Source organism: Athalia rosae, chromosome 1, assembly GCF_917208135.1.
Source record: "Athalia rosae chromosome 1, iyAthRosa1.1, whole genome shotgun sequence".
NCBI classification, from domain to species: domain Eukaryota; kingdom Metazoa; phylum Arthropoda; class Insecta; order Hymenoptera; family Athaliidae; genus Athalia; species Athalia rosae.
In genome coordinates, this window is record NC_064026.1 from 6,818,039 (window position 1) to 6,843,974 (window position 25,936).

Sequence of the window (25,936 nt, forward strand, 5' to 3'; positions counted from 1 at the left end):
TCGAGTGCGGTGTTGATTTTTTGAAATCGATCATCAGAAATAGGATTTTGTAATTTGCGGATGTAAGGAAAAAAAAAAATATACATATATATTCATGAACACAATTTAGAAAGACGCGAGTGCGAGCGCGTGCGGGGTGGGCGTAAATCCCACCGTTACGCTGTAGTGAATCGTGAACGACGCAGAGTTAATTTCAAAGTGTGAAGCAGCAGATCCACCGCTGTGTATATCATGACGTTACGGAGTTGCGACTGTGGACAGAAAATGTACCGTGAACGAGACGGTACGTCTCGTCAGTTTTTCAAATCGTTTACCCGCAATCTCTTCGTAATTGGATTACTCTTTACCGTATTGGTAAGTCGAACAATTTATACGGTGCGAACACCGGATCACAGATTATTCGAAGGTCCGTTCAATCGACACCACGACTCGTAACATTTGGAACGATCGGTTTGTGCCGTTGCGTGGGTCTTGCTCGTACGTACGTCGATCGTGCGATTTATCTGAAAATATTATATCTATATTGTTGCCACGCAGCACGGAACCGCTGGGCAACGCTGAATGCGGTTCCGCCCCTGAAGATTATAACATCGCGATGTGTTCTACAAATATTTGCAGATCGCAGAATTAAACGTCATGTATTTTTATAACATGGTCTAACGCGAATGAAACACTCGCGAAGCCGGGAGTGAAGAATTCTGTGATGTATTCGAAGGTTGGAAGAAAGTGCATTTTGTAGCGCGATGCGAACAGAAGGAAATATTTTACAGGTACAAAGTGGGACGGATTCTTACCATAGCTGTCGTATAATGTCTGATTAGAAAATCGGTGTAACGGAGGTTCGAACCATGCCTTCGGGCCCGTCTTCTATTATTGACTCGGTTCGAACTGAATATAAAATAGTAAAGTCTGGTTATCGCCGATGGCCTTCGTAACTGCTACCGGCGAACACTTCGACTCATACGGATGTTAACTTTCAGACTTCCAGCCGTTCACCGATCACGGCTCTATACCAGCTTTCACGAAAATGGTAAATTCTCCTTTCTTTAAGCGACATTCTCGCGGCAGTATCGACTTTCGGAATATCCCTTAAAGAGAGATTTCAATTTTCAGGAATGAGCGAAAAATTTCCCAATGTTTGGAACGGAGTTGTCGAACGCGATATTTGGCGGGATTATTAGCTTTTCTTATCAGTTTTTCGATATTTCTCTCGTCACTGACAAAGCTATTCGTATTCCGGATATTTCAGGTGGTTCAAAGGACCGCGTCCATGCCATCGAGACCGACAAAAGGATCGACCGGCGAAGACGGCACCTTCGTGTTTCCCAGGTACGAAAATCCGCGACGAAGTATCGGGTATCAGGAGAAAACCGCAAAACGAGAGACTCGTGAGTATATGTTTGATTTTGTCAAATGAAACTCGAACAAGCGGACGCCCACAGATGTTGTTAGTTTTTAAGGTATTCCAATTCCTCAGCACGCCGGGAAAACGACGCGGATTCAACCGGAGATATCGTTTTCCCGAACGACGAAGGTAGCCTGCACAGGCCTCCGCAATCTTTCACTCCGGGACCAGCACCGGAATGCAAGACCAAAACATACTGCGAAAAAACGGCATTTTACCCCGAAAATTACGTGAGCACCGTAATAAGGGAACACGACGATCTCAAGATGCTCGCTGTCGTCGATGCGGTAAGATAATAATTGAATATCCCTACCAAGCTAGCAAATTAATCTGAAAAACAATTTTTACCCTACAATGACTGAATGCGCGTTTCGTTATTCACGCAGGTTGATTATATCGCTCAGAGGATCGACGTCGATGACAGTACACCTCTATGCACAGCGGAAGTGAGTAACTTTAATATTGACCGAGTAATTCGGCAACAAACAATATAACGCGTGCGGTTTGTTCCAAATGAAATCAGCAAAGGTGAAATCGTCTTTTATATTTCAGGAGCAACTCGTCTACCCAACGGCCGCTCAAAACAGAGCGAATAATTGGTTGTTCGTCGTGAACCAAGAAGGATTTCGACAGGGCGTTCGAGTAGAGACTTGCCAGTGAGTAGATCGGATCATGCACTCAATCGTTGATCTTTTTCCATCTCCTCGATCGACGAATAATTCTAATTCGCTATTCATAATTTCCTTTTTTTTTTTTCTAGAACCGACGAGGGTGAATGCGCGGTGATAAGCGGTTGGGCATTCGGATATAGATCGATATGTAAGCAAAAATATATCCTCCGACAGCTGACGGCGATCAGCCCGAACGGGACGGTGATTCGCGATATGTTCAGACTGCCGTCGAGTTGCTGTTGTCAAGTGAAATTGGAGTCTACTTACAATTCGCGAATAGGAATCAACCAGTCATCGGACGATCAGACTTCGACTCCCGCGGCGAAACGGCGAAAGAGATAACTTCAAAAATAACTGAAAATATGAAAACGAGTGTGAAATTTCAATTGCACAAATCATATCGTGTATTTTGTTATTTTATAGCTGTACTGCACTGTGAGCGAATCGCAGGTATATGAAAGTATCGAATTACTAGCGCAAAGTTATGAAGTATTAACGAAGTATCTGAGAACAGCCAGAGGAAACCAAAGAATTTTTATTTTATTTTTAATCGTGCCGTTTACAAGTGGGATATAATTCTCCACAGATTTTAGAAAAAAAGAAAAAAATTAGTAATTGTTACCGATGTGCCATAATCGAAATAAAATGTAAAGCGAACATTTGTAGGAGAATCAGCTACGTGGCAATGATCGATTATACCGTATACGGCGTTCACTTGTAAATATCCCGAATTGTAGAATAGGTGAAATTTAGTAAAAATAATTGAACTGGCTTGGCTGGTCCGACCGCGATTGTATCTTATTTTTTTAATGCACATAATTGTATTATAATATATAGTCATATCCGTAATGTCCATAATTACATTGTATGATAATGAAATGTAGCTGAACCGTATCACCGGAGCGTATGCGGCGATTATAATTATATGAGAAATTTGTCTTTATTCAAAATATATATTTACTCCATTAAATAAACTTTGAATTCACATCGCGTTTTCCGTACAATTATATATTCTTTTGAAAAATCTCATGGTAGTCGCATACTGACTGATGCGGCACTGGTTATATTCCCGCCACATTATTATCCCAATAACCATCGCGGCTTACAAACTCCACTATATTATCCATCCATGATAATAAGCAGGATATTTCATGTTCGTCAACACACAGAAATAAAATGAAACAACAAACTCTTCAGGCAGATTCTTGCGATTACGTAATCCGTATGCCGTAATAACTTATTTGTGGAATATAAATGTTGATATTGATTTCGAGTGAAGTTAGAATTCTCCAAAATATTGATAGATATCACCTGTTCAAATCTCTATGACCAAAGCAAATATTTGCTATCGCCGTCAATGCAGCTGCTGAGTATCGCTGTACGGTACAGAAAATTTGAATATTTTCATCGTCGTTCGGCTTGGCTAATCAATTAATTTATCCTCATCGTCACAGAAAAATTGACGGTCAATATCAGTTGACCGTGAAAATATTCAATACAAATTCAATGTTTGACGTGATTCACAATTCTTCTGGGAACGTACCTTTCGACGGTTTAACCTGCATGTCCCATTAGTTAAGCTTTTGTATGCGATTAACTACCATTTATTGTCCTTCACTTTTCTCGAACCATTTTTAAATCCCTCATACAACGCGGAAGCAGGTAGGCAATTTTTCTAAGGATATCAATTGCCTACCTGTTTTTATCCTCCGTCAAGGTACACCGCCGAAGAATTACGCTCGTACACGATATATTTCTAACAATAAGAAAAGGCTTTATCCCGCGTTGCGCACGTGTTTCGACTGAAAAATCGTCAAGGGTATCCTTTTTAATTTTTTTCGATTGTCCCTCCTTTCTTTGACTCCTCTTCCTTTTCATTCTGGTTTCCCTTTCTTTTTAATGATGCATTCGAAAACGCGTTTAAGAATTTTGCTCACGTAACATTCATTCGCGCCCGTGCATTTGCATGCCGAGTATTTTTTATTTCAGTTCCACATCGCTCGAAGCCGTCGCACCTCCGCGAATCGATCAAAGAAATTCTCCGATGATACTGTAAAAAATATAACCGTCGTTCGCCGTTACTGGAATATTGGGGTCCCTGCTCCGATGTAATTTTTGATATCAATTAATCGTTCCATATTCGGTTAATAAATCTGTCGACATTAATCCAGACTTTTCTGGCTCACCCTTACCACATCCCCACCCTCGTGTGACACCCCACTCCGCCCTTACAGCCCGACATGCTGCAATGACTTGTCAAGGTATAAATAAAGCACACACAAAGGAACGTAGACCCAATCAAGTACAACTTGCCGAACTATACGCAACATCTGAATTCCATATCATCACGCGTGATAGTAAGTAAAAACGTGCATATAAAGAAACACATGTATATACGTGCGTGCGTACATGCATGCTTTTTTATGTTTATGCGATTCTGAGAAGGAGTGTGATTAGTTGTATATTGCCAGCACGATAGGGATACGCGGAGTTCGTATTGTAATAATTACGATAAATATACATGTAATAAAATATTCAGACACATTACAATACGTTGCACCGAGAGTTTAACCGAACGGTTTATTCTGTCCCACAGCTATAGAGATGGAGATCGTATCGTGGACGGTTATTCTACAATTGACGGTATTTCTCTTACCGAATATTTCTCTGTTATCAAACGGATGTAATCAGGCGATATGTGGCAGTATCGTGAGCAAATGTCTGCTGACCGAAAGTTGCAAATGCGATTTGAAGACCTGCAGTTGTTGCAAGGAGTGTTTTTTCTGTCTCAGTTATTTGTACGACGAGTGCTGTTCGTGCCTAGGCAAGTATTGGAAAATGGAAGCAAAAAACAAATCAGAATTGATTCACAAATTGTACTTCGACTCTTGTGTGTATTAATGCCGCGAAAATTATCGTACTTTAGATTTGTGTCCGAAACCAAACGCTACCGCTAGAAATCCTCTGAGTTCAAAATCGCACGTCGAAGATCTGAACGAACCGGTGCCGGGACTATTTCAAGCACTTACCATGGATAGCGACCCTCAGGAGAGGTGGAAGAGCTTCACCTTCCCCGTTGACTTCGACGTGTCTTCGTACAAAGCGAAAATCGACATCAAATATCACCTGAGTAAATAAAAAATCTGTTATTGGTATTGTTGATCGTTGCAAGCGAGTTTAAATTTCATCTGAAATTATCTCGCAGATTCCGCAGACGAACGGAACAGCGTTTCCGGACTCGCGCAAGCGAATACGGTGACCTTGAATTGCACGGTGGCATTTATAGCGCAGTGTAGCTCGTGGAACAAATGTCAAGCATCTTGTCAAAGTATGGGAGCAACGAGTTACAGATGGTTTCACGACGGATGCTGCGAGTGCGTCGGTGACACCTGCATAAATTATGGGATAAACGAATCACGGTGTAAACTTTGTCCGTTCAACAGTAAAGATAACTTGGATAAAGAGGAGGACGCTCTCGACGAGTACGACGACTACGGGCAGGAGGACGACGACGACGGGGACGCCGCCGACTTTGTGGAAGATTATATTTTGGATTAACCAGATATACACGATCACCATTTTTCAGAAACTACGCTAATGACTTTGCCCCGGGGGTGCGAACAAAAAAATATCGTCGAATAAATTATTCGGCCAACTGATTTCTGACAAGCAATTGTACTGAATATGAGACGAACGAGTGCGAATGAAAATGTCTTGCCCGATTCGTTCAGGATTGTAAATATGTGTAATTAAGCGACAATCGTGTATCACGAGTAAATCTGTACATACATTTTAAGCACACGTTATTCGTGTTGAAATTGTGATATTTATCATGTACGTTGTTTTTTCGTCTTATGTAATTTTCGATAAAAAAAATCTGTCAAATTCTTGTCACGATTGTGAAAAATTCAATTTATTGATAACCGTGTTATGCTTTATAAAAGAATAATTATTGCTGGATTATTAACCAATCGGTTATGTTCATTAGAGTTATTATCAGTCACTGGTCTGTAGATGTTACGGTGATAATTGTGATTTGATAATAATTGAATCCAAGCGTTATGTTGCAGTGAAACAAAAGCAATCACTTGCTGGTTGCACGAACCCGTACAAAAACAGGTATAAAATTACGCTTATGAATGTATAACGAATGACGCAGGAGGGCCTCAAGACACCGCTGGTATAGATTTATACGGTTTAATTACTTTCTGGAAATTGTTCACGCGCTAAAATTAGATATCGTAAAGACCCGCGGTCACTAATTATCCCCATATACACACAAAACTCGAGGCGTCCATCCATCCTTTCACAGTTTCGCAAAGCTATTTTGATTGTAATTTCCCCTCGAGTATAGGTATTGACTGACGGAGGGGAAATAAAATGATCGCCAAATCGCCAAATACCTGAACTTATTCCACCAACCGCGGTCTCCCTCTCCCTCAACTGTGTTTATAGTTTATACTATATTGGGGGTGGTCGGAGATCACTGAGGTATAAATAGAAGGCAAACGAACGGGTTCGGGTCAAACTGCATCGATTACCTGCCAAATGTGTCCAATTTTTGACGCCACCCAGAAATAATTAGTAAAACTGTACAAGTCGCTCCACGAGTCGCTCCACGAGTCGCTCGACCACCACACGACACCGAAGTAAACTTACTGGCGGAGAGATAACGGGAGAAACGTAAACAATAACATCGTGAACGCTCAGTGGTACGATCCGCCAATCGAAATACTGAATTTTCGATCAACCGTGAGCCGATTAAATCTTACGATGTGTTCGAAATCGACGATTCTGCTGGCGATCCCTCTGTTGTGTCATCTAACGAGTCTCGCGGTCTCTGCAGTTATCAAACGAACCGGGAGTACTCGAGATCAGTTACTCGAGACTGTTGAACGTATGAATTTTGGTAGCGGTGTCGTTCGCCCGGAAAAATGTCAAACGATACCGGAGAGCGTTCTGAGCGCTGTTCTTGGACCGGCATTCAACGCCAGGTACATGTCGATCAACGATCCGAGGGACAACAACGTTGAATCGGGGCGAACCGCTTCCGGAGTGACAAAACGAAAGACGAGTGAGTAGCTGATGATTTCTAATTTATGGAGGTAAATCGAAAATACATCGACGTTGATTAATTATCAGAGCTGTTGCGATTTCAGGTAAAATTCCATCGTTTTCGGTCGAGGAGGAGTTCAATTCGGTGTACAGCAACGATCCGGCATGGGATTTTGAGTTCGGTAACGTGGGTTACGAGGAGGAAGTCGAGCTTGTCCAAAATGCTCGTGACACCCGGGAGACAAAGCGTGCGAAATCTACACCGTGGCAATGTGACGCCAACGTAGAATGGATCGATTTGGGCCACGATTATTTTCCACGATTTCTTCGGATGATCGAATGTGAGAAATCGAACTGCTGGTACGGATTCTACACGTGCAAGCCGAGGTCGTTTACCGTGAAATTATTGCGCCGTCGCAGGGGAATTTGCATCCCATCGCCGGCGGTAGACGAAATTTTAAGATCGTCGAAAATGGGAGTCGATGGCCTGCCAAACGAACTGAAAGAACTCTGGATTTGGGAGGAGAGGGCCGTTAATTTTTGCTGCGAATGCACAGCCGGACCGTAACTATTTGGTAAATAGTACGACGAGAGCAATCCAGCTTTTATCTGGAACTGAACGAACTTCACATACCGATGAAGGTGCAGTGGCCTCTGCAAGGGGATGAATACGCGACGAAAGGGACCCGCGCTTCCTACGCCGCAGGAAAAAAAACGAACAGGAACACCGACGAGCATTATTCTTATTAATTTTTGACAAATATCATCATCTGCATTTTTTGCAGAGTTATATCCTTAATTATATACCGAAATGACCATTGTGCGAATCCACGTTATATACCCGAATGATTATACTAGCTATGTATTGATCTCATATACGTATATGTAAGTATGTACTGTATACACGTACTCGATGTATGCAATGACAAAGAACGATTGAATGAGTGAATAATGGATTCCATTCTTAGATTGCAAATTATGACGATGATATTATAATGCCTCCTCTTCTTCTCGTCGACACAGATATTCCGAATTCCGCGAATTCAGATTACATCTACGTTCGGACTAATTAAATCGCCCCTGCACATCCTCACGGATACCCGATGGTGGATTATTCTCATAAAGTTATCAGCGTGATAAGGCACAGAGTCAGTCTCGGAGTCAGCGTAAAAATGCGCGACTCAATGTGCGCGTTATCGCTATCCCGCGAATAAAACCGTCAATACGTAAAATAAAAATGGCGGAACAATTCAACTTTAATCGTGGTGAAAATCCGCGGCAGCGGATCCAAAAGGCCATACCTATCGTAGGCGTATAGCGATCAATTATGTACGCGAATTAAGATGAATAATTTTTTTTCCAACAACAGAATGTATCCTACACTCCCATGCATACTTTTTACATACTTATGAACCGTAATGAAAATTGCGACGTTTAAAAAAAAGTCCGACAAAATCGGAGTAAAAATATATATGCGGAGAATTTGTAAAAGTTTCTCGTGTTTATTCGGGCACCGCAACGAGCTGCGGGAGATTTTTTCCCTGCCCGAAATGAATATGAAAAAAAAAGAAGAAGTTTGAGTTTCATCCAATAACCACGGGCGCAATAAAAATTCCGCTTAATAAGAGGGTAGCAAATGTATACAGGCACCTATCTATGCTAACTAAAGAGAGAGAATGAGCGAAAGAACGAACACGTACACCTGCAGCTACATGTATATGGTGTAGCTGCGGGTGGAGTCCGACCAGCGTTGGTGAACTCGTGGGAAATAAAAATTTTTAAATAAAAAAACTTTCCCTTTGTACTCCGGGACCGGTTGTCCGCGGCATCCTACCGCAGAAACCTGAAAATCATTTAACGGTATACGCTCTGTACTAAATTATAATCTCAAAGTTAAAAATATTATTTCTCTTCTATGAAAAATTAAGCGATAAAGAATAGATCGTTAGTTACGACGACCGCATCGGAAAATTGTTTTTCCAATCGTAGGAACCCATTAAAATTGTTTTTGAATAATATCCGCAGACATTTCCAGATTATTTTCTTCATCCCGCAACGCATCGGACGAACGAAATCTATTCTAGATCGCTAGATCGTTCATTCGGATGAATTATACACGCGTATTCGCATCTCCACGTTCATAATGTATACGAACGCGTATATTCACCCTGCGTATATTCCAAAGCAGCAAATATGAAGCTCACAATCCCGGGCAAAGAGCTGTGCTGCAGGTCGACAGGGCGAAAGGGGAAGAAATGGATTGAGACGTAGAGGGCGTGTCCAACCCCTGGGTTAAGGCAGCCGTCAGCGAATCATAACATTTCCTACCCCACCGTGCCGAGGCTACCCCTACGCTAATTGCCCTGGGTTTAATGTCGCATGTGGATGTGGGAATCGAGAGCGGGGTATAAGGTAAAAGGTATATTCTGCGCATACACTGCGGAAAATATGTGGAAACTGTGCTCCGGAAATCGCGTCTGATTCAAGGCAAGATAGAATCGTCTATATGCAGCGGCGGATAACCGCAACATAAATCAAAAGGGTGCAATTCAATTACATACAAATGTCGTACCTACAATATATTACAGTCGTACTCCTCAGGAGTCAAGTCGCATATCGGAATTTTTCAATTCCGCCGTATAAGAAAGCTCCGAATACGTTTCGTTTGTTCGAATAGATCCGAAATGTCCAGTGACCAGCTCGGGTCAGATAATTTCTGCTTTCTCTTTGCGTCACCTGGACGAATGAGGGACAAAAAAAAGGAGTTATATCCCGTGGGAAAAAAATGAACAGTTTCTCTAGGAAGAATGTAACGCGGTATTAGAGCGACCGGGACCGGGATAGGAATGAGAAATCGGCTATAAAGAGCTTGTACAAGCCAACTATTCGTATATATATACAGTTGTATAGTGGTTGTTGTATATATTGCTTGTACAGACTGTAACGTGTACCCCGTATAACCTTGTTCTTTCAGGTTTATAGTCACGTCTTATATCGGGGTCTTTATATTGCAAGAGAGCGTAATTTCCTTATTTCAAATTCCTTGACGCAAATAAAAGACGATTGCCACCGTTGCTTTATTCGTTAACCAGTAGCTTACGCTATCCCTTATAAAGCAAAGCAATTATCTGGATAAAATACTCACAGAAATTTCGGGTGATAAATCCAGGCCCGTAATAAGGGTGACTCGCAAGTCATTCGAACGGGGAGCGACCTGCGGGAAGATAGAAGCCAGGGGGGCAAGAGGCGAGAAGCGACAGGGGTGGATATCGGCTTCAATAGAAATTCTTTCCTTCTCCCCTCCCCCGTACCGTCCCCTTCAGCCCCTCTTTCTTCTCTCGGTTCCTCGCCAATTTTTGCGTTCCGCAAGCTCTGCCCTCGTTCCTCTCTTCCACCCGTACCGTCTCCAGCCTCCTCCACGTCGCGCCATTAGATCCTGTAATTTTTATGATCGTTGAAAAAAAAAAAAAAGACCATTGGACTCCTAGTAAAGAACGATTCGTATAATTAGAATGCGAATTTGGTTGTTGAAAAATTTTATTGATAATACTTGATAACGTTTTTATCAAATTGAGTTTCGGTTATCAACGGGGATTATGTTCAGACTACGTGCAAGCTTCCATTTTGAATACCTCGAAATTTATTGACCATCTTAAGTTTGAACAAAAGCATCTGAATGGACTCTCGAGGCTCACAAAACTTCGTCTTCATGATATAATACCAAAGAAAACCGCTCGCGGGGACGGATTACAATAAAGTTCTAATTTATCGCTTAATTTTCACTTCATATTAACGATTTTACGTTTACTTCAAACTGTACAGGAAGGTCGAAATTTTCAAAGTTCGATTTATCAGAGGGTAGGCTACTTGTAACTGTTGTAAAAAAATAGAGGATCGATCTAATTAGGACGCACTATGCTATTTAAGACGCGCGCGCGTGAAAATGTTCCATTAACCTACACCCTCGTATAATTAAGCTCTTATGTCCTAACGGTTAAAGCTCCTTGGGGGTTTTCTGAGGTACTGGAATTCCTGCACGTCAGTCAAGAGCTAATGAGCAGGAGGCAATTAGGTGCAAGCCTTACAAGAAACCTTCCTAAATTCACCGCGACCATACACTCCACACATACCTCCGCATCCGTTGCCGCGGAAGCTGTGCTTTAAAACTATGAACTCTCAACATGTTCTTATTTTATCGTCCATTCATCCGGGATAAAACTGAATGAAAAATGCAATTGTTCATAAATATGAAATATATACTGGTGAAAATAATTCGATTAAACTTGAAAGGAGATGAGATCGAAAAAATTGCAAGCTTTCGTACGAAGGTAGGCTTGCAGCTGCTGATGAAAAACTGTAATAAAAATAAAATTGTCAACGCAGGAAGACCGGGGTGTATAGAAATAATCTGAAGCGTTCATATCCCGTGTATCCGACGAAATTAATGTAGAAGCAAAGACGGAAGCTCGGTGGTAAAAGCACAGTAATATAACCTCATCATCATTAACTAATGCGACCTAATTACCGAAAGGTCTAAGACGTGGATGACATTATTGTTCCGGAGGTAAGAGGCAGCGGAGGCAGGGTAACTCCTCCGGCGGGGTTCGGTGCTACGGAAGACCAAACCGCAAGCTTATTAATGGGGCCGCTGTGTGCAAAAAGCTAACTGACTCCTCGCAAGTAAGACCCATAGATCCGAGGGGTGGAGAGGCGTGGCCTCGGCAACGAGGGATGGAACGCCCTCCAATAGGAATTGCGAAACCCGGGCGAACGCCGGAGAAATATTGACCACCGGATTACGTGGTCCATTTGGGGGTTGCAGAGGTGAGCGCGGGATGCTGATTGGGGGAAAGGGGGCAAATACCCTGTTCCTACGGGATCATTAGCTGGGAATCCACAGCCTCGGACAGTGACGGAAGTGATCTCGGAGAAAAACATCATTATACATATATCTCGGACGGGGAACAAAAAATTCACTTCGTTTCCGAATTATGACTGTGAATATCACCAAATAACTGCGGTGCGGTGTTCGAAGCAACGATTTTTCACACTATTTTCCTGAAAGCTCGCCGCATGCGATTTGTGTCATAAAAGCTGTGAGCGATACTCGTCGGTGCATCTACCACATTTCGTTCAGATTTCGTTCAAAGTAAATTCCAAGTGACATGCGAATTCGAATATTTGAATGAACCGTGCGCCTCGTACATGTAAAGAATTCTTCACGGACTATAGGGATGCGCGCTAAATCGTCGTTGAAAAAAAAAGATTTTTTAAGAAAAAAAATTCAGCGCCTGGACGCTTTTCGTTAGATTCGTTCGCATCGTTTTGTGAAAAGCGTAACGAAGGGTGCGAGAATTTGACGCGAAACGGATCAAACTTGAAATTCCGAGCGATAATGAACGTTAGTGAGCCGTCGGTGAATTCAACCGCCGAAGATCTTTCGGACAGAAGCAACAGCAGTAATTCGGACGTTCATCTTCACGCGTTTCAGGATTATGGAAAGATCAAAGAGCTGAACCTGTCGATAAATAAAGGTAAAGATACCGCGACGATACAGACGAAGGATTTCGGTTTCGCGTCGCAGGAGGCGAATCGTCAGCAAGGATTTACATTCGGTGGTCTTCAGGTCGACGAACCGTGCACGAAAGAACTACCTGTGGCTCTGGACAAACCGAAAGAGTTCGCAGATTTTCAAAGTGAGAAGGTAAAGGATGCCTCGAGTTATTCCATGGACAGATCCGAGGACACGGACGTTTCTCTCGACGCGACGAAGGAGCAGTACACCGCGAATCTTATCGGGTCGAAAGATAAGGAAGTGATTTTTAACTTTGACGGAATAAGGGACGTTCATTTTCCGAGAGAAGCAAGGGACGGCAGGACGAAAAATATCCACTTTCCCGTCGACAGAAACAAAGACATAAATTTTCAGAAGACGTACAATCATCCCCTCGAGAGAATAAAGGACTTCAACTTCGCGTTGGACAGAAGGAGGGACAACTCCCACGTCGGGGGACTAGCTTTGGAACGTCTTCGCGGCGGGTCCTTCATGGATCCCGCGAACGACTACAGAAATCCGCAAATGCAACCCAGGGACGAAATCGAAGCGATAACGATCGAGACGATGCGTCGCTCGCACATATTCACATCCGAGATCGCGAGCCGAAATTTACCCGCTCACTTCTCGCATCCGCATTCGATAACCGAAATGCACCACTCGCAACAACAGCATCAACAACAAGGAAAATCATTCACGATCGACTCGATCCTGGGACTCCGGAATAACCAGAGGGATAAACAACAGAGGAGTCGGCAACATCCCTACAGAAAACATCAAGGTATTTTCGCACATTTCGCACTCGTCGTTTGTAATTCTAGGATGTACGGTACGTAGTTACTGAATATGAAGATATGAAGTATAGTAGTTCGCATAGTTCGCCAACTTCACTCGAGTGACACGTGCACAATGCATGAAATGTTGTGCCCATTTATACCGTGGCAACGCGCATCGCGGGCAGAGTAACAAAAGTGAAAATTTCGAAGGTAAATCAAAGCGCGCTGAGGGATTATTTTCGATTATCGTGCATTCTGAAAACAATTGGTCATTTCGATATCCGTATTCGATTGTTTGATTAGCCTGTATATTTCATGTCGTGATATTTACGGACAAATTTTAGTTCTTTTTACCATAAAAACGAGAATGGTAGCAGCCATAAGGCACATAGAATCGAACGCGTCGCTGCAGGTGAAAATCAGGTGAATAATTACCCGACTTTATATCGAGCAACGTTCCGAAAAAATCTCAAATTTCAATATCGACATCGACAAGGGATGGTGACACGATTTTTTTCCCAAACGCGAATCCATACCGATTTCCAGATGAATCTTGATTAAAGATCCTCATCTTGATCCCGAAGTCTTTCAAAGAATTCATAAAATTGCATAGAAAGCAGGTGCAGAGATAATTCGCGAAGGCCTGGCAAGCAATGCAATTTTTAATTGTTTCAGGTCATCAGGAAGGCTTGGCGAAGAACGGTTCTTCCGGATCTAACTCAGGTGGGGGTGGAAAGCTGAAGAGGGTCAGAACAATTTTCACAGCCGAACAGCTGGAACGTTTAGAGGCGGAATTTGCGAGGCAACAGTACATGGTTGGTCCGGAAAGGCAGTACCTCGCACACGCGCTGGGACTGACAGAGGCGCAAGTTAAAGTCTGGTTTCAAAATCGACGTATAAAGTGGAGGAAATTACATCACGAACAGCAGAGTCAACGTCTTCACGAATTGCACTCGCTTTCCTCGCTGGAGCAGGACGTGGACGACAGCAACGACAACGCGGATTGTCGAGAAGTTTTTAAAACGGATTTTCCCAGGGCGCACGGTAACCCTTTTCTCAGAGAACTCGAAACCACCCGTGCCTCGACCGCGAAGAAAATATAATTAGGGGACTGTGTAAAAACTTGTCACGATTCGAAGGAGTCTCGATAATATTTCTACGTTGCGGTTGGCGCGGGGCGACTATACGGTATATTTGACGCGAGTGATTCGGATTTGTTTAACTTTATCGACGGACGAATATTACCAATGACTCCGACTCGTATCTTAGGGGAAAAATATCAAAGACTTTTGAAATCCCCGAGTGGATGAGGTAAGAGGACAAATCTTCCCGAATGTGGACTCGATCGAGGACGTTGAACGAATTCCGTTGAACAATGTTTTAATTTAGACGTCGATTTGTACAGTGCGGACGTGACTGAAGTGTCGTGTAATTTGTACGCAAGTGAAACACGAACCCTGTAATATTTCAGGACGCCTCGAAGGAGCACCACTTTTTGATAATATATTTCAAGGATAATTATTAAGCGACGAGTAAGACAATTAGAAAATCGATCTGCGGCTCGGAATACCACCGATTCGATCGATCGTAAAAACTTCTCGCGCTACTAGAAGGATTAAATAAACTGACCCTAGTGATAGATAAATTAGAACCCGGCTGAAGATTATTCGCGTTTAAAAAGGCGATAAAAATAGCGCGCTATCGAACGTCGGATGCCACCGTTTTCAAACCCTATAAAATCCTGGACACGATCAGCGAACACACAGAACCGTCACCGGTGCCATCCATGACCATGGAGCAAACCGAACACGATTTGAAATCACAAGCTAGAAGATTGTCCAGGGGAAGACACGGCTCCGGTTATCCCTGGCAAATGTCCGGTTGGACCCCGAGGCTATCGGCCGACGGAACGAGTGCGAGTGACCCTTACTGCAGAAAACCTAGTCCAAGACTATCGCATTCCGTTCCTCACAGCCACGAGCAAAGGTACGAATATTCGATCGAACGTGTACAGGGAATATGTGATCAGCGAAGACTTCAATTTTTCGCTTTGGTCTTCGTTTTACAGGAGGCTCGATTACGGGATGACGGCGGAACCGGTGACGAGTTGTTACTCGTCTTTGAATACTCACAGACAGAAAAATCGAGCTCTAACTTCCGTCGCACCGAAATTCTCATCGTACGTCCCAACTTCTGATCAAACTCACCGGTCATCTCGTCACGCCGAGCGAATGACGCGTAACAAATTGTTGACGACCAACAACGTTGCCGTGGTCAGGAAACCCTGCTACAAGGACGAGCCCGAAGAATACGAGGAAGATGATGTCAACTATCCCGATGAAAATGCCGACGAGGAAGCTCCGGGCGAAGGTACGGAGTCTCAGTTGTTGATCGGGTACCGTGGGTTTGACGCACGTTCTGCAACAGAAAAATTTCTCGTTCTTTCAGCTGACGAGGATCAGGACGAGGCTTACGAATTCAATGACAAGGATTACGAAGAACAAGAAGCTGACGACGAGATCGACGACGAATCCGATGCTTTTCAAGCTCAGCTGCAACGCATGCAAAACAAGACACACCTGAAACCTACGAGTCACAGATCCCAAGGTTTGCGGCACGCGGAAAATTGCACTTCGACCGATCTCAGAAAACTGCGCCATCAGCAGCAAATTCATAAAATGTTCCAGGATCAAAAGATACCGAGGTAAAGTTGCACATTTGCTCGCAGATTGTCAATTTTCCCATCTATTTTTACGTCACCTCTTCGAGAGAGGGTTGGCGGTGAACTCCTCTGAAAAATGATCAAACCTTTAGACACTACCCTCAACCGTTGGAAACTCAGCAAACGATCGCGCACGACGTTTCGTACGGCGATGCTGCCGACGTACTTTCCGACGAGGAGCGCTTACCGCATTCGAGAAGATCATCCCGCGGGATGTCGGACTCTAATCAAGCGATGAACTCGTGGTTTCCGCCCCGTAAATCGCTCGAGAGAAATCGAGAACGTCTCGTCCCGCCGGCGGTCACCGGGCAACACGAACAACGCCAGCATGTTCATCCGCAACAACATTTGCAGCACGAGCACCGTCAGCAGCAGCGATTCGCGCAGCAATCTAGAAAATACAGATCGACCAAACCAGAGTTGGAATCTCTGATGATGCCTGCGCCCGCCCGATCGAATCCCCAGTCCAAAAAATGCTGCATCTGCGAAGGATCCACGGAGCCCGTTATGATGAAAGTAGGAACTCCGGGGAAAGGGAATTGCAGACTCCAAGAGTGCAGGGGATTCACCGTCAAAGGACCGACAGGTAAACCTTACCCCGCGTTTATTCCGAAACGAAAATACCTCTTCCAACGTTGTAAACCTCGAACATGATTCAGGTGAGGACGGAGAAGCCGAAGAGCAGGTCGTTTGCGCCCGTTGCGCGAGGCGACACAACATGGAAGATTTTCAATCGGGGTGCGAGGCGCCGGTGCCCGAAGGCAACGCTAATTCTTACGGGAGCAAATCCCACCGTTCGAGACAACATCATCGATCACCGACTTACGAGTGTAACGCGGAGGACAACAATCAAAGCCTAGATGACGTATACTCGTCCAGACAACTGCAACCCAACGATACCGTTGATTACCGAACTCTTGTACCCAGGGAAAGAACTCGACATTCCGTGCAGTCGGCGAGAAGTCCATTCCGCGGAACTCGTTACGGCTAATCGAATCCAACTGGACTTGTTGTGATTCTCATAAATTTTTAGTATAACATTTCATCAGAATGAAATCGAGCGTGTCTCGCGCGGCTTATTTCCGTGGGTGATAGATGAGATCTGGAGCTCCGTCTCCGGATTGAAACCACTTACTTACGTATATATTTGATCGCGTTTATTTTCCTTGTCAATTTGTCCTATAATATTGTCAAAAATCATAATCGAGGGGCTGATATTAAGTTGATCTCAATTACTTTTCCGTCTATTATGTATACGTATATAGGTAATTATACGTGATAGGTGGGACGATTCGGCGGTTCTCTATCATTGTTCTCTTCACCTTGATTTTCGTGCGAAATATTTTTATAAGCGTCGCCCCGCAATGTAATAATTTCAAATAAATTTAACAAGAAAATTATCAGTATTATTGTGTATATATGGTATATAATGATAATATTATTAATTGTAATACTAATGACGACGATAATACTAATGGGATGAGTGCAGCTGCAATCAAGGCGGTGTACTCGCGTCTATGTCCTATAAATATATACCTACTTGTATCATAACGTCAGTGAAGTTCATAAAAGTAAATCGAAGATGTTTATCGAGTTTTCCCATCCTATTTATTAAATATTATAATAGTAGATCCTTCTTTGCCTGACATACATGGAAGAAAATAAAAATAAATGAAATTGTTTGTAAATATGAATTGAAACAAAAAATAAATTGATATCATAATTATTGCAAATAATAAATGCAGCAACACAGAATAAAAAAAAAATCATTGAATTTTTTTTTTTGGATTCTTTCTTTTTTTGGAAATCATCAGATGCATTAAAAAAAAAATTTACAAAAATTATAAAATAAAACTGAAGGTAATGTCGAACTTTACATTCAGTTTTTTTTTGTTCTACTTTTTTTGGCTTAGCGCTGAACCGCGACGGTGAAAGATTGATTTTTCTGCATAATGAAAGAAGCTAGACTTTTTTTTTTATTTTAAATCAAAAAATGAAAACGCAGGCGATGGAGTATGAGCACGGCGGATAAAACAAAAGGTGAGGGACGTCCCCTCCGCCGCCACGTTTCCTTCAAACTCAACCCCGTTCTATAAACGCTTTTGTTTAAAATATTAATAACGCACAGAAACTCTGTCGCTTGCTTCGAGGCTGTCGGCGCTTTGTACAATTAAAGTTAATATCGTTATTATATTAGCGGTGTGTTTCTAACGGCGTAGGTTAGCATTATTTATTGTGGTTCGCGGTAATAATCACTACTTGCTGAGGGGGTCACGGGGAACAGGGGTAAAAAGCTTTTTCGACACTGCAGAGGGTAACGGTTGCAAGGGGTGTCGACTGGCCAGGAATTTGACTGACACGATAGGGAAGAATATCACGATGTACGTACGCGTATGTACAATACAAATTGTTTTTGTCGGCTACATCCCGGGCAGACCGACGGATAGACGAACGACGCCTCGTCACCGAACCTCCTTTATTAGGGGTGATAAATTAGCTTTGTCCCACTGAAATTCTTTGATATAGACAGAAAAACAAGCAGATTACTTTTAATACCGTCGCACTGTCATCCGGAAGATATTCACCGAACATCGGTCCGACGATAATCGTCGTGTTGTACCTAATTTGAAATTCGAATCCCGTACACGAAAGCGAAGCAAAATTTAGGAGCTGGAATTTGGCGCCAACAGCAGATTTCATGGAAACAAGAACTCGCGATGAAAATGAAGGCCATAAAAATCATCCCTCTCATATGCTGTTCCATGTCGGAGCGTATAGTATATGCTTGTATGTAGTACATCACACTGCGACGAGAATTGAAAAAATGGTAGCAGGATATAAAAAAATAAATATACAAAGCTATTGTTTAGTGGATCGCATTAAGTCGCCGCATCGCGGTAGACGAGATGAAAGGGGTAGAAATTGGCGAACGCGGATGTGCAGGAATTGGTCGAGGGATATAGAATGTTTTGACGAGTAAAGCCGAGTGATGTCGAACGTATATATACAGCTGCAGCACGCATGTTCACCGCGGTAAAAATCCTGGCAATAAGCTTTCATATCGTGGCGGGAATCGCAACCCCCTTCAAGAGATAAGCTCCGCCCTGTAATACTCCCCCGTATTTTGCCCCACCGGCAGCAGCTTCACGACCAGGAATCCGTGGCATTCCAATTAGCTCGCGAATCAAAAGAGCCCAGGCTACCTTTGTGGCGTCTCATCCCCTCGCGATGCGTTCTATCTTCGTCCTTTTCTCTTTCTCCACCTTCCCCCTCTATATCCACCTCTACCTTTCTCTCTTCGTCTTACGGTGTGCCTGCCTCGATTTTAGTATCTTCCTTCGAAATTTTACCCCTCGTTTCAACCCCCCCCCCCTCCCCCGCTGAGCTTGCAACTCTCGTACGCGTATCTTCGACGTCGGGGGTTGTACCAAGTTTCCGACGAGTATCGCTACATCGATGATATAAAAGAAGCTTTTTTCAGCAAATACGCGTAAGCCCGCGATAAATATACCAGCCATTATGTTGTCCGTAGCTTTGTGCCAATATAAGATCTCGAAAATGACCTGTGCGAATGTCCGCCATGGCGTTCGGTTTATTTTCGGAATGCAATGCGAGAAAAAAAGGTGAAGGTCGAGCCCGCTTGTGCAGAGCCTTCGGAGTTTCGGCGAAACCTTCCGATATAAGTATAAAACGTGCGCCGTAGGTTCCCTGAATAGTAATTCAGTCGACCCTTTAGCGACAGTCTTAATTTCGCTCGCGGACCTGAGAAAAGCTCAGATCTAATTCCTCGCGTTGGGCTCGACTTAACGAAGCTCGCTTTGTAAAAGCACCCCCTCACCCTCCCTATAACCCTTTCGCGCTTCTCCAAAGAAGGCCTGCTTTAATTATTAGAACAGTTAATCCGACGGTTTAAAACGATCGCGAAATTCTCTTACAAATTAATACCTATTCCCTCCCTCCCTTAAAATAGTAACGACATAGGTATCCGACAAGATTAGCTCGACTAAATAGGAAAGCTAAATTAGTCAGACCGCTATTTTCAATGGAATATTACAGTGGAAAGACTTCCGTGAATAATTGTCTTCGAATAAAGAACTAGAAGTTGTGAAGATCAGTGCGCCAGGCGGGCATAAGATACGCATCGAACAGTACAGAGAAAATACACGTTGAATTCCGACAATTTTCTACATTCCTTCGGCTCGCTCTCCTCCGCAGAAGACGATAAAAAATTGACGTGCCCCATTCGCTTTCGAAGGCTTCACGCGCACCGTTCAAAATTTCAAATACGCAGCCCCGTTTGATACCGAGATATGTTCGTACGGCTGAATATTTCAGACGAAGGTATGCTCTCCGAATGCTTTGATCATAGCCGCAATGCTTTGTTGCCTGAGTCTCGACGCCCCCGCAACTATGGACCGTTATGTTTAACGCTTCCTTCTCGAAAATTTGCGGTATGGATAATATTCATAGTCGGGGGATGTGTTTTGATTTCATTTCGTTTTTTCCCCCGAGCATATTGTTACGGCGTCGCAATTCATCGCACTACCGCGCACCGCCGCGGGGCGCGATTCGTTTCCATTCGCACAATTATGAACAATTTCTTTTTTTTTTTTTTTGTTTGTTTCGTTTTTTCAAAATTATATATTTTTGTCCCCCCCTGCCGCGGCGGAGCCAGGCATTCGCAGATTTATCGAATAATATTCCAACGGAATCAATTTCCACTTTAGTTGTACGTATATGCGGGAATAGCGAGGAACCACGGATCTGTGTATAATTGGACATAACGAACAATAACGGACAAACGACATGTACAGGTATATGTAAATACGAAAACAGTTTTAATATGCGCAAATGATAAACAAAGTGGAAGCTAACAAAGTGGACAAAAGTGGGTGGTAACGTAATAAAATTTGCAGCAGCTGCGGATGTTTCGCATTCATATTATTCATAACCAGCGGACAATGACAAAGCCCTCTAATTTTCCCCGCGCGCACAACGGGGCAAATTGCAATTACCTTTAGATTTCATTGTATTTTGTCAACCAAATAAAAACTTGATACTTCGTACAATCGGAATTTTCTCACGTTATCATCAGCCGTTATATACGTTTCACCGAAGTCTGTAGAGGCTCCGCGGTATCATATAATCGTGCGATCAAATTATAAGAAACTTTTCTTCAACAAGATAATGCAGATTCGATGGAATTACAAAAAAAAAAAAAAAAAAATGCACAACTTACTCGCGGAGATTCGAATGATCCTGAAGGCTGGTGCGATTCTCCTTCTTTGCACCAGCTCAGCTCTTCTTTTCGTATGATCATTTTTTTTTTGCACCTAACATGACGGACGAAAAAATAAATTGTATACTCACCGCATAAAATTTAGATCACTGGAGCGTGGCCAACTCTATTCTAATATTTTCAGCGAAATTAATATCGTCAAGTTACCCCGCTGGTTAAATCCGTCCCGCACCTGCAGGGAACAAGTGATGTATCAAACGAGAGTCATTCGCGGTGAACTGTGACAACAATAATGCAGACAAACATCACTACCGAACCAGTAACGGTTTGAAACCGACTCGCTCTTGTTCATTTCGACAGAGTCGACTCGGTCCTTGAACAGTTGAGAAATAAATATTCCGCGTCCACTCGGCGACTCGCGGTAAACGATCCGCAATCAATTTCCCACCTCCCTTTATTTGGAAAGCTCTTATCCCTCGTACACGGTCTTGATCTGTTAAACGTCGCTCGATCCCAACGCTAATCACGAAATCGAGGCACGCAGGTCGCAGCGTAAAAAGCATAACCACTCGTATCATAGAATACTAGAGGGTTGAAGGGGGGGACTGGGGGTCATAGGCAACGTTGAACGCATTCGTAACATCAAACACGGTAATAAAAGTCAGCGTTACACCCGGAGGGTGCTCGAGAACGGGGGCAAGGAGAAGTAGAGAGGGAGATAAAGGCCAGAGGGGCGGGGGAGTCAAAAAGCGATGCACCCCAACCCCGGCGTAACCCATGGAAAGGGAGAAAACGATATTGTCAGTCGGCAACGGCGTAGCGAAGCGCACCCCGGCTTGTTTTTCTTTTTCTCTTTTTTTTACGTACAGAATTTTTATCAGACATTCAATTTTATTTGGGAGAAATTTTTATTTTTCGAAGAATCCACGCCGAGCGATATTATCCTGCGGTGAAAATAAATACCGTCGCGTACACCGAACGAATGGCTGCCACACCACGCTATAAATTCCTTCAATTTTTTGTTCTCTTTTTCAAGAACCTTTCGATATACCGTCATATCCGAAAGATAAACGCCGTTTTATTTTATTAAAACTCGAGAGGGTAGTGTTCGCGGATCGTAATGCGTGTATACCACTGTGTCCGTCAGCTAACATATTTTCCAACGCGTATGAATTATATGCGTATATAGGTATGCCCATGCCATAGTACCTATATGCGTAGAATGTATAATAACACACACGCAGAAGAAGAATTTGTAGAGATCATAATAACGTGTCTTCGGGTGACGAATGAAATAACGGAAATATTGCTTATTTGAGGGAGAAATTTTTGTTTCCACAGTTAGCGAGGAAAACAGAATTTCGTCGGACGACGAGTTCTTTTTTTTTTGGCTGGTGTGACAAATTGCATAAAAATGTGGAGAAATGAACGTAATGCATTGTCGAAATACGCCAATGTTCCGACTACCTAACAGTCGCAAATATGTTAGTTGCCAGTTAGAGGGATCATGTATATTGCTAGTCGCCAGTCCCGCAGGACCCCCTATTACATCGCCATCCCCTTCACTCTGGGAGTGCAGCGATCACATCGCACGTGGATCGTATCTACATACGAGTATACATTCAACTATGGGTACATGGTAATATGTATATGTAATACATACGTATGCGTGTGGGTTGGACTCGAAAACCGTCAAGCCAAGATGAGGTAGGTCATCAGGGTGGAAAAGAATGACAACTATTTCATTTAAAGCCGATCATAGGGATTAGCGCAATTGAAAAATTGACTGCCACACTCCGCACACTTCTTACCAATAGTGGTAGTTATTTCGTTCTGAAAACCTTTGAAGCTGTTCAATCGACCGGTTCTCGAGGTCTGATTTGTCGCAATGAACTCGACGCTCATCTAAATTCCTGACGATGATCGGCGCGCGCAGAATCTGGATCGAATACATTGTCAATATAATTTTTTTTATACGAAGGGAATTCGGTTGATTCTGAAACAATAATATAGCATTAGGGAGGTCCAAAAATAAAACTTTATTTTTTTTTTATTAGATCATTCCAAATTAAAACTTACTTCAAGGCATGAAACAAACTCTCCCCAAAGCTCAGCTGAATATCTCAACTCTCCACATGTAATGATTACTCGATCGATTGCATGAGTAGATGATGCTGGCTTCCAGATTTGGATTCCTGAGCTGATTATATGGGTGATTACTCTTGAAAAACCAAAAACGAATTCGATTTTTGAGCAAAAAATAAATCATTGTTTTAATTGGGTTTAATATCCTTTTCTTACGTATTTTTATCTCAGGAATCCGATTCTGGAAAAAAATTTGATCTATCTCCAAAATTGACCGAGTTATCGCGGATTTTCAGCTTTTTGGGGTCAAAAATAAAAAATTTATTTTTTAGTCTATCTTTGTGTAATTTCAACTCAGGAATCCGAATCCGAGAGAAAAATTGATCTATCTGCAAAAATGACCGAGTTATCCCCATTTTTTCGCATTTTTTACCATAAAAATGGAGATATCTCGAAGGGAAAAAATCGTAGCTCAATTTGGACAACGGATTCGTGTTCCTGAGGTCAAAATACATAAGAAAAGTGCCATACGATCAATTTTTAAAAATAAAAATTTTTGGTCAAAATCTGAGATTTTTCCAAGGGGTACCCCTTACGATTTTTTCAAATTTTGGACAAAAATTTTTATTTTTCTAAATTGATCGTATGACACTTTTCTTATGTATTTCGATCTCAGGAACACGTATCCGTTGTCCAAATTGAGCTACGATTTTTTCCCTTTGAGATATCCTCGAATTTATGCTAAAAAAAGCGAAAAAATGACGATAACTCGATCAATTTTATAGACAGATCAATTTTTCTTCCGGATTCGGATTCCTAAGCTCAAATTACATTGAGATAGACTAGAAAATAAATTTTTTATTTTTGACCTCAAAAAGCTGAAAATTGACGATAACTCGATCAATTTTAGAGATAGATCAATTTTTCTTTCAGATTTGGATTCCTGGGGTCAAAATACGTAAGAAAAGTGTATTTCGATCGATTTTAGAAATACTTCTGTTTTGGCCCAAAAATCCACATGTTTTTACTAGAGTTTATATGTTATTTTCACGTATTTTGATCGGAGGAATCCATCTATAAAATTAATCGAGTTATCGCCAATTTTTTGCTTTTTGGAGTAAAAAAATTGAGATATCTCGATGGCAAAAATTGGTAGATTGACAAAAAAAAAACTCTGATTATGCGTGTCAAATTACAAAGATCGACCGTTTTATTACAAATCTATCAATCTACCTTTTATAATGCATTACAATGCGATGCAATGAAAGAAAAATTTATTTGGAATTTTTTTTTTTTTTTTTGTTTCGATGTACACTCGGTGCCTCTGTTTCTGTACTAAAGGTCTGAAGCTTCAGTATGGCCTCATGGACAGAAATGAACTCGCTGGGTATACCCTGAACCATTTAAATACTGAATTTTTATTTATTTACTTCCTTAATCGGTTACATAGAATTCGCAGAAATGCCGCAAAGGAATGCCGCCGATCAGGTGGATCAAAGGGGTGATTTATGAGGTGTGAACAAGATCTTAGTCAGGTGATGACAGCTCGTCTGACACCTGCTAACAATGGGAGCAAGACATAAACAAGGACTGTGATTTCACACCTCATCACCTATTAAAAAGCCATAAATTATGTTTATAATCTGGCACGTGCCGTCGGTCAAGATGACCGAAGCACGTGTTAAAATAGGAAGTTCGCATTGGCTGATGCGAACTTCATTTTGATTGGATGAGCCGGAGCTAGACACCAGACTCCGCGCGGACTGCGTTTGCCCAATTATTTTTACATATGGATTTTGGTGCGAGAAAGCTTAGCGTGGTGGGAGCGTAGGACGTGAGGCAGTACGCCGCGGAGCGGTAGAAAGACGAACGAGATAGAGAGCGCTCGAGTCCAGCCCGCTGGAATATGAAATCTCGAGCTGCTTACACCGCCATCACGTTTTTCACTATATTTCGGGAACGAATGATCGGAATTTGATGATGCATCGAAATTTTGAATACGTGATTTCGTGGCCATGGATTTCATTTATAAATTAGCTTCGTAGCTGTTTTTGATCCACGGATTCGTGTTCCTGAGGCCGAAATGCGTTACAAGGTATCATACGATTCATTTTTAAAATACTTCATTTTTGACCTAAAATCAATTTTTTTTCCAGTTATTTTTTCATATGGTATTTTCATGTATTTTGGTCTCCGAAATCCCGATTCACAATTCAAATTGGTCGAGTTATCGCCAATTTTTCACTTTTTGGGGCAGAAAAATTGAGATATCTCGATGGGAAAAATTCGTAGCTCAATTGGACTGACGGATTCGTGTTCCTGGGGTCAAAATACGTAAGAAAAAAGTCCTGCGATCGATCTTAAAAATACTTCATTTTTGGCCCTGCACAAACGTTTAAATATTTTTAAAAATTCGGGATGAAACTCAA

At 42.4% G+C, this 25,936-nt stretch overlaps 5 protein-coding genes across 5 annotated transcripts; all 5 read left to right on the forward strand.

Moving 5' to 3' along the window:
- The first annotated feature begins 306 nt into the window (after nt 1-306).
- LOC105685959 (protein spaetzle-like) lies at nt 307-3,063 on the forward strand. Its single transcript, XM_048648902.1, has 7 exons — nt 307-354; nt 981-1,030; nt 1,250-1,388; nt 1,478-1,692; nt 1,792-1,851; nt 1,958-2,061; nt 2,166-3,063. The coding sequence occupies exons 2-7, from the start codon at nt 1,028-1,030 to the stop codon at nt 2,416-2,418; spliced, it is 774 nt and encodes a 257-aa protein (XP_048504859.1). The 5' UTR covers nt 307-354; nt 981-1,027; the 3' UTR covers nt 2,419-3,063.
- A 1,052-nt stretch (nt 3,064-4,115) lies between these two features.
- LOC105685960 (twisted gastrulation protein homolog 1-B) lies at nt 4,116-5,982 on the forward strand. Its single transcript, XM_012400468.4, has 4 exons — nt 4,116-4,433; nt 4,673-4,900; nt 5,003-5,206; nt 5,282-5,982. Exons 1-4 carry the CDS (start codon nt 4,325-4,327, stop codon nt 5,632-5,634), a joined length of 894 nt encoding a protein of 297 aa, XP_012255891.2. The 5' UTR covers nt 4,116-4,324; the 3' UTR covers nt 5,635-5,982.
- A 722-nt stretch (nt 5,983-6,704) lies between these two features.
- Nucleotides 6,705-8,107, forward strand: LOC105685931 (protein trunk). The gene is made up of 2 exons (XM_012400426.2): nt 6,705-7,150; nt 7,236-8,107. The coding sequence occupies exons 1-2, from the start codon at nt 6,850-6,852 to the stop codon at nt 7,697-7,699; spliced, it is 765 nt and encodes a 254-aa protein (XP_012255849.2). The 5' UTR covers nt 6,705-6,849; the 3' UTR covers nt 7,700-8,107.
- Nucleotides 8,108-12,021: 3,914 nt separating this feature from the next.
- Nucleotides 12,022-14,564, forward strand: LOC125502286. Its single transcript, XM_048660439.1, has 2 exons — nt 12,022-13,466; nt 14,137-14,564. Exons 1-2 carry the CDS (start codon nt 12,527-12,529, stop codon nt 14,562-14,564), a joined length of 1,368 nt encoding a protein of 455 aa, XP_048516396.1. The 5' UTR covers nt 12,022-12,526.
- A 683-nt stretch (nt 14,565-15,247) lies between these two features.
- On the forward strand, nt 15,248-17,892 carry LOC125502285. Its single transcript, XM_048660438.1, has 5 exons — nt 15,248-15,447; nt 15,530-15,831; nt 15,910-16,165; nt 16,276-16,769; nt 16,843-17,892. Exons 1-5 carry the CDS (start codon nt 15,248-15,250, stop codon nt 17,172-17,174), a joined length of 1,584 nt encoding a protein of 527 aa, XP_048516395.1. The 3' UTR covers nt 17,175-17,892.
- Nucleotides 17,893-25,936: the final 8,044 nt, after the last annotated feature.

Coding starts and splice junctions, on each gene's coding strand:
- LOC105685959 (XM_048648902.1), top strand. Junction 1,389..1,477: donor AACCGCAAAACGAGAGACTC/GTGAGTATATGT, acceptor CCAATTCCTCAG/CACGCCGGGAAAACGACGCG. Junction 1,693..1,791: donor TGCTCGCTGTCGTCGATGCG/GTAAGATAATAA, acceptor TTATTCACGCAG/GTTGATTATATCGCTCAGAG.
- LOC105685960 (XM_012400468.4), top strand. CDS start 4,325: ATGACTTGTCAAGGTATAAATAAAGCACACACAAAGGAACGTAGACCC. Junction 4,434..4,672: donor CCATATCATCACGCGTGATA/GTAAGTAAAAAC, acceptor TCTGTCCCACAG/CTATAGAGATGGAGATCGTA. Junction 5,207..5,281: donor CGACATCAAATATCACCTGA/GTAAATAAAAAA, acceptor ATTATCTCGCAG/ATTCCGCAGACGAACGGAAC.
- LOC105685931 (XM_012400426.2), top strand. CDS start 6,850: ATGTGTTCGAAATCGACGATTCTGCTGGCGATCCCTCTGTTGTGTCAT. Junction 7,151..7,235: donor AGTGACAAAACGAAAGACGA/GTGAGTAGCTGA, acceptor TTGCGATTTCAG/GTAAAATTCCATCGTTTTCG.
- LOC125502286 (XM_048660439.1), top strand. CDS start 12,527: ATGAACGTTAGTGAGCCGTCGGTGAATTCAACCGCCGAAGATCTTTCG. Junction 13,467..14,136: donor TCCCTACAGAAAACATCAAG/GTATTTTCGCAC, acceptor TAATTGTTTCAG/GTCATCAGGAAGGCTTGGCG.
- LOC125502285 (XM_048660438.1), top strand. CDS start 15,248: ATGACCATGGAGCAAACCGAACACGATTTGAAATCACAAGCTAGAAGA. Junction 16,166..16,275: donor CAGGATCAAAAGATACCGAG/GTAAAGTTGCAC, acceptor TCAAACCTTTAG/ACACTACCCTCAACCGTTGG. Junction 16,770..16,842: donor CACCGTCAAAGGACCGACAG/GTAAACCTTACC, acceptor AACATGATTCAG/GTGAGGACGGAGAAGCCGAA.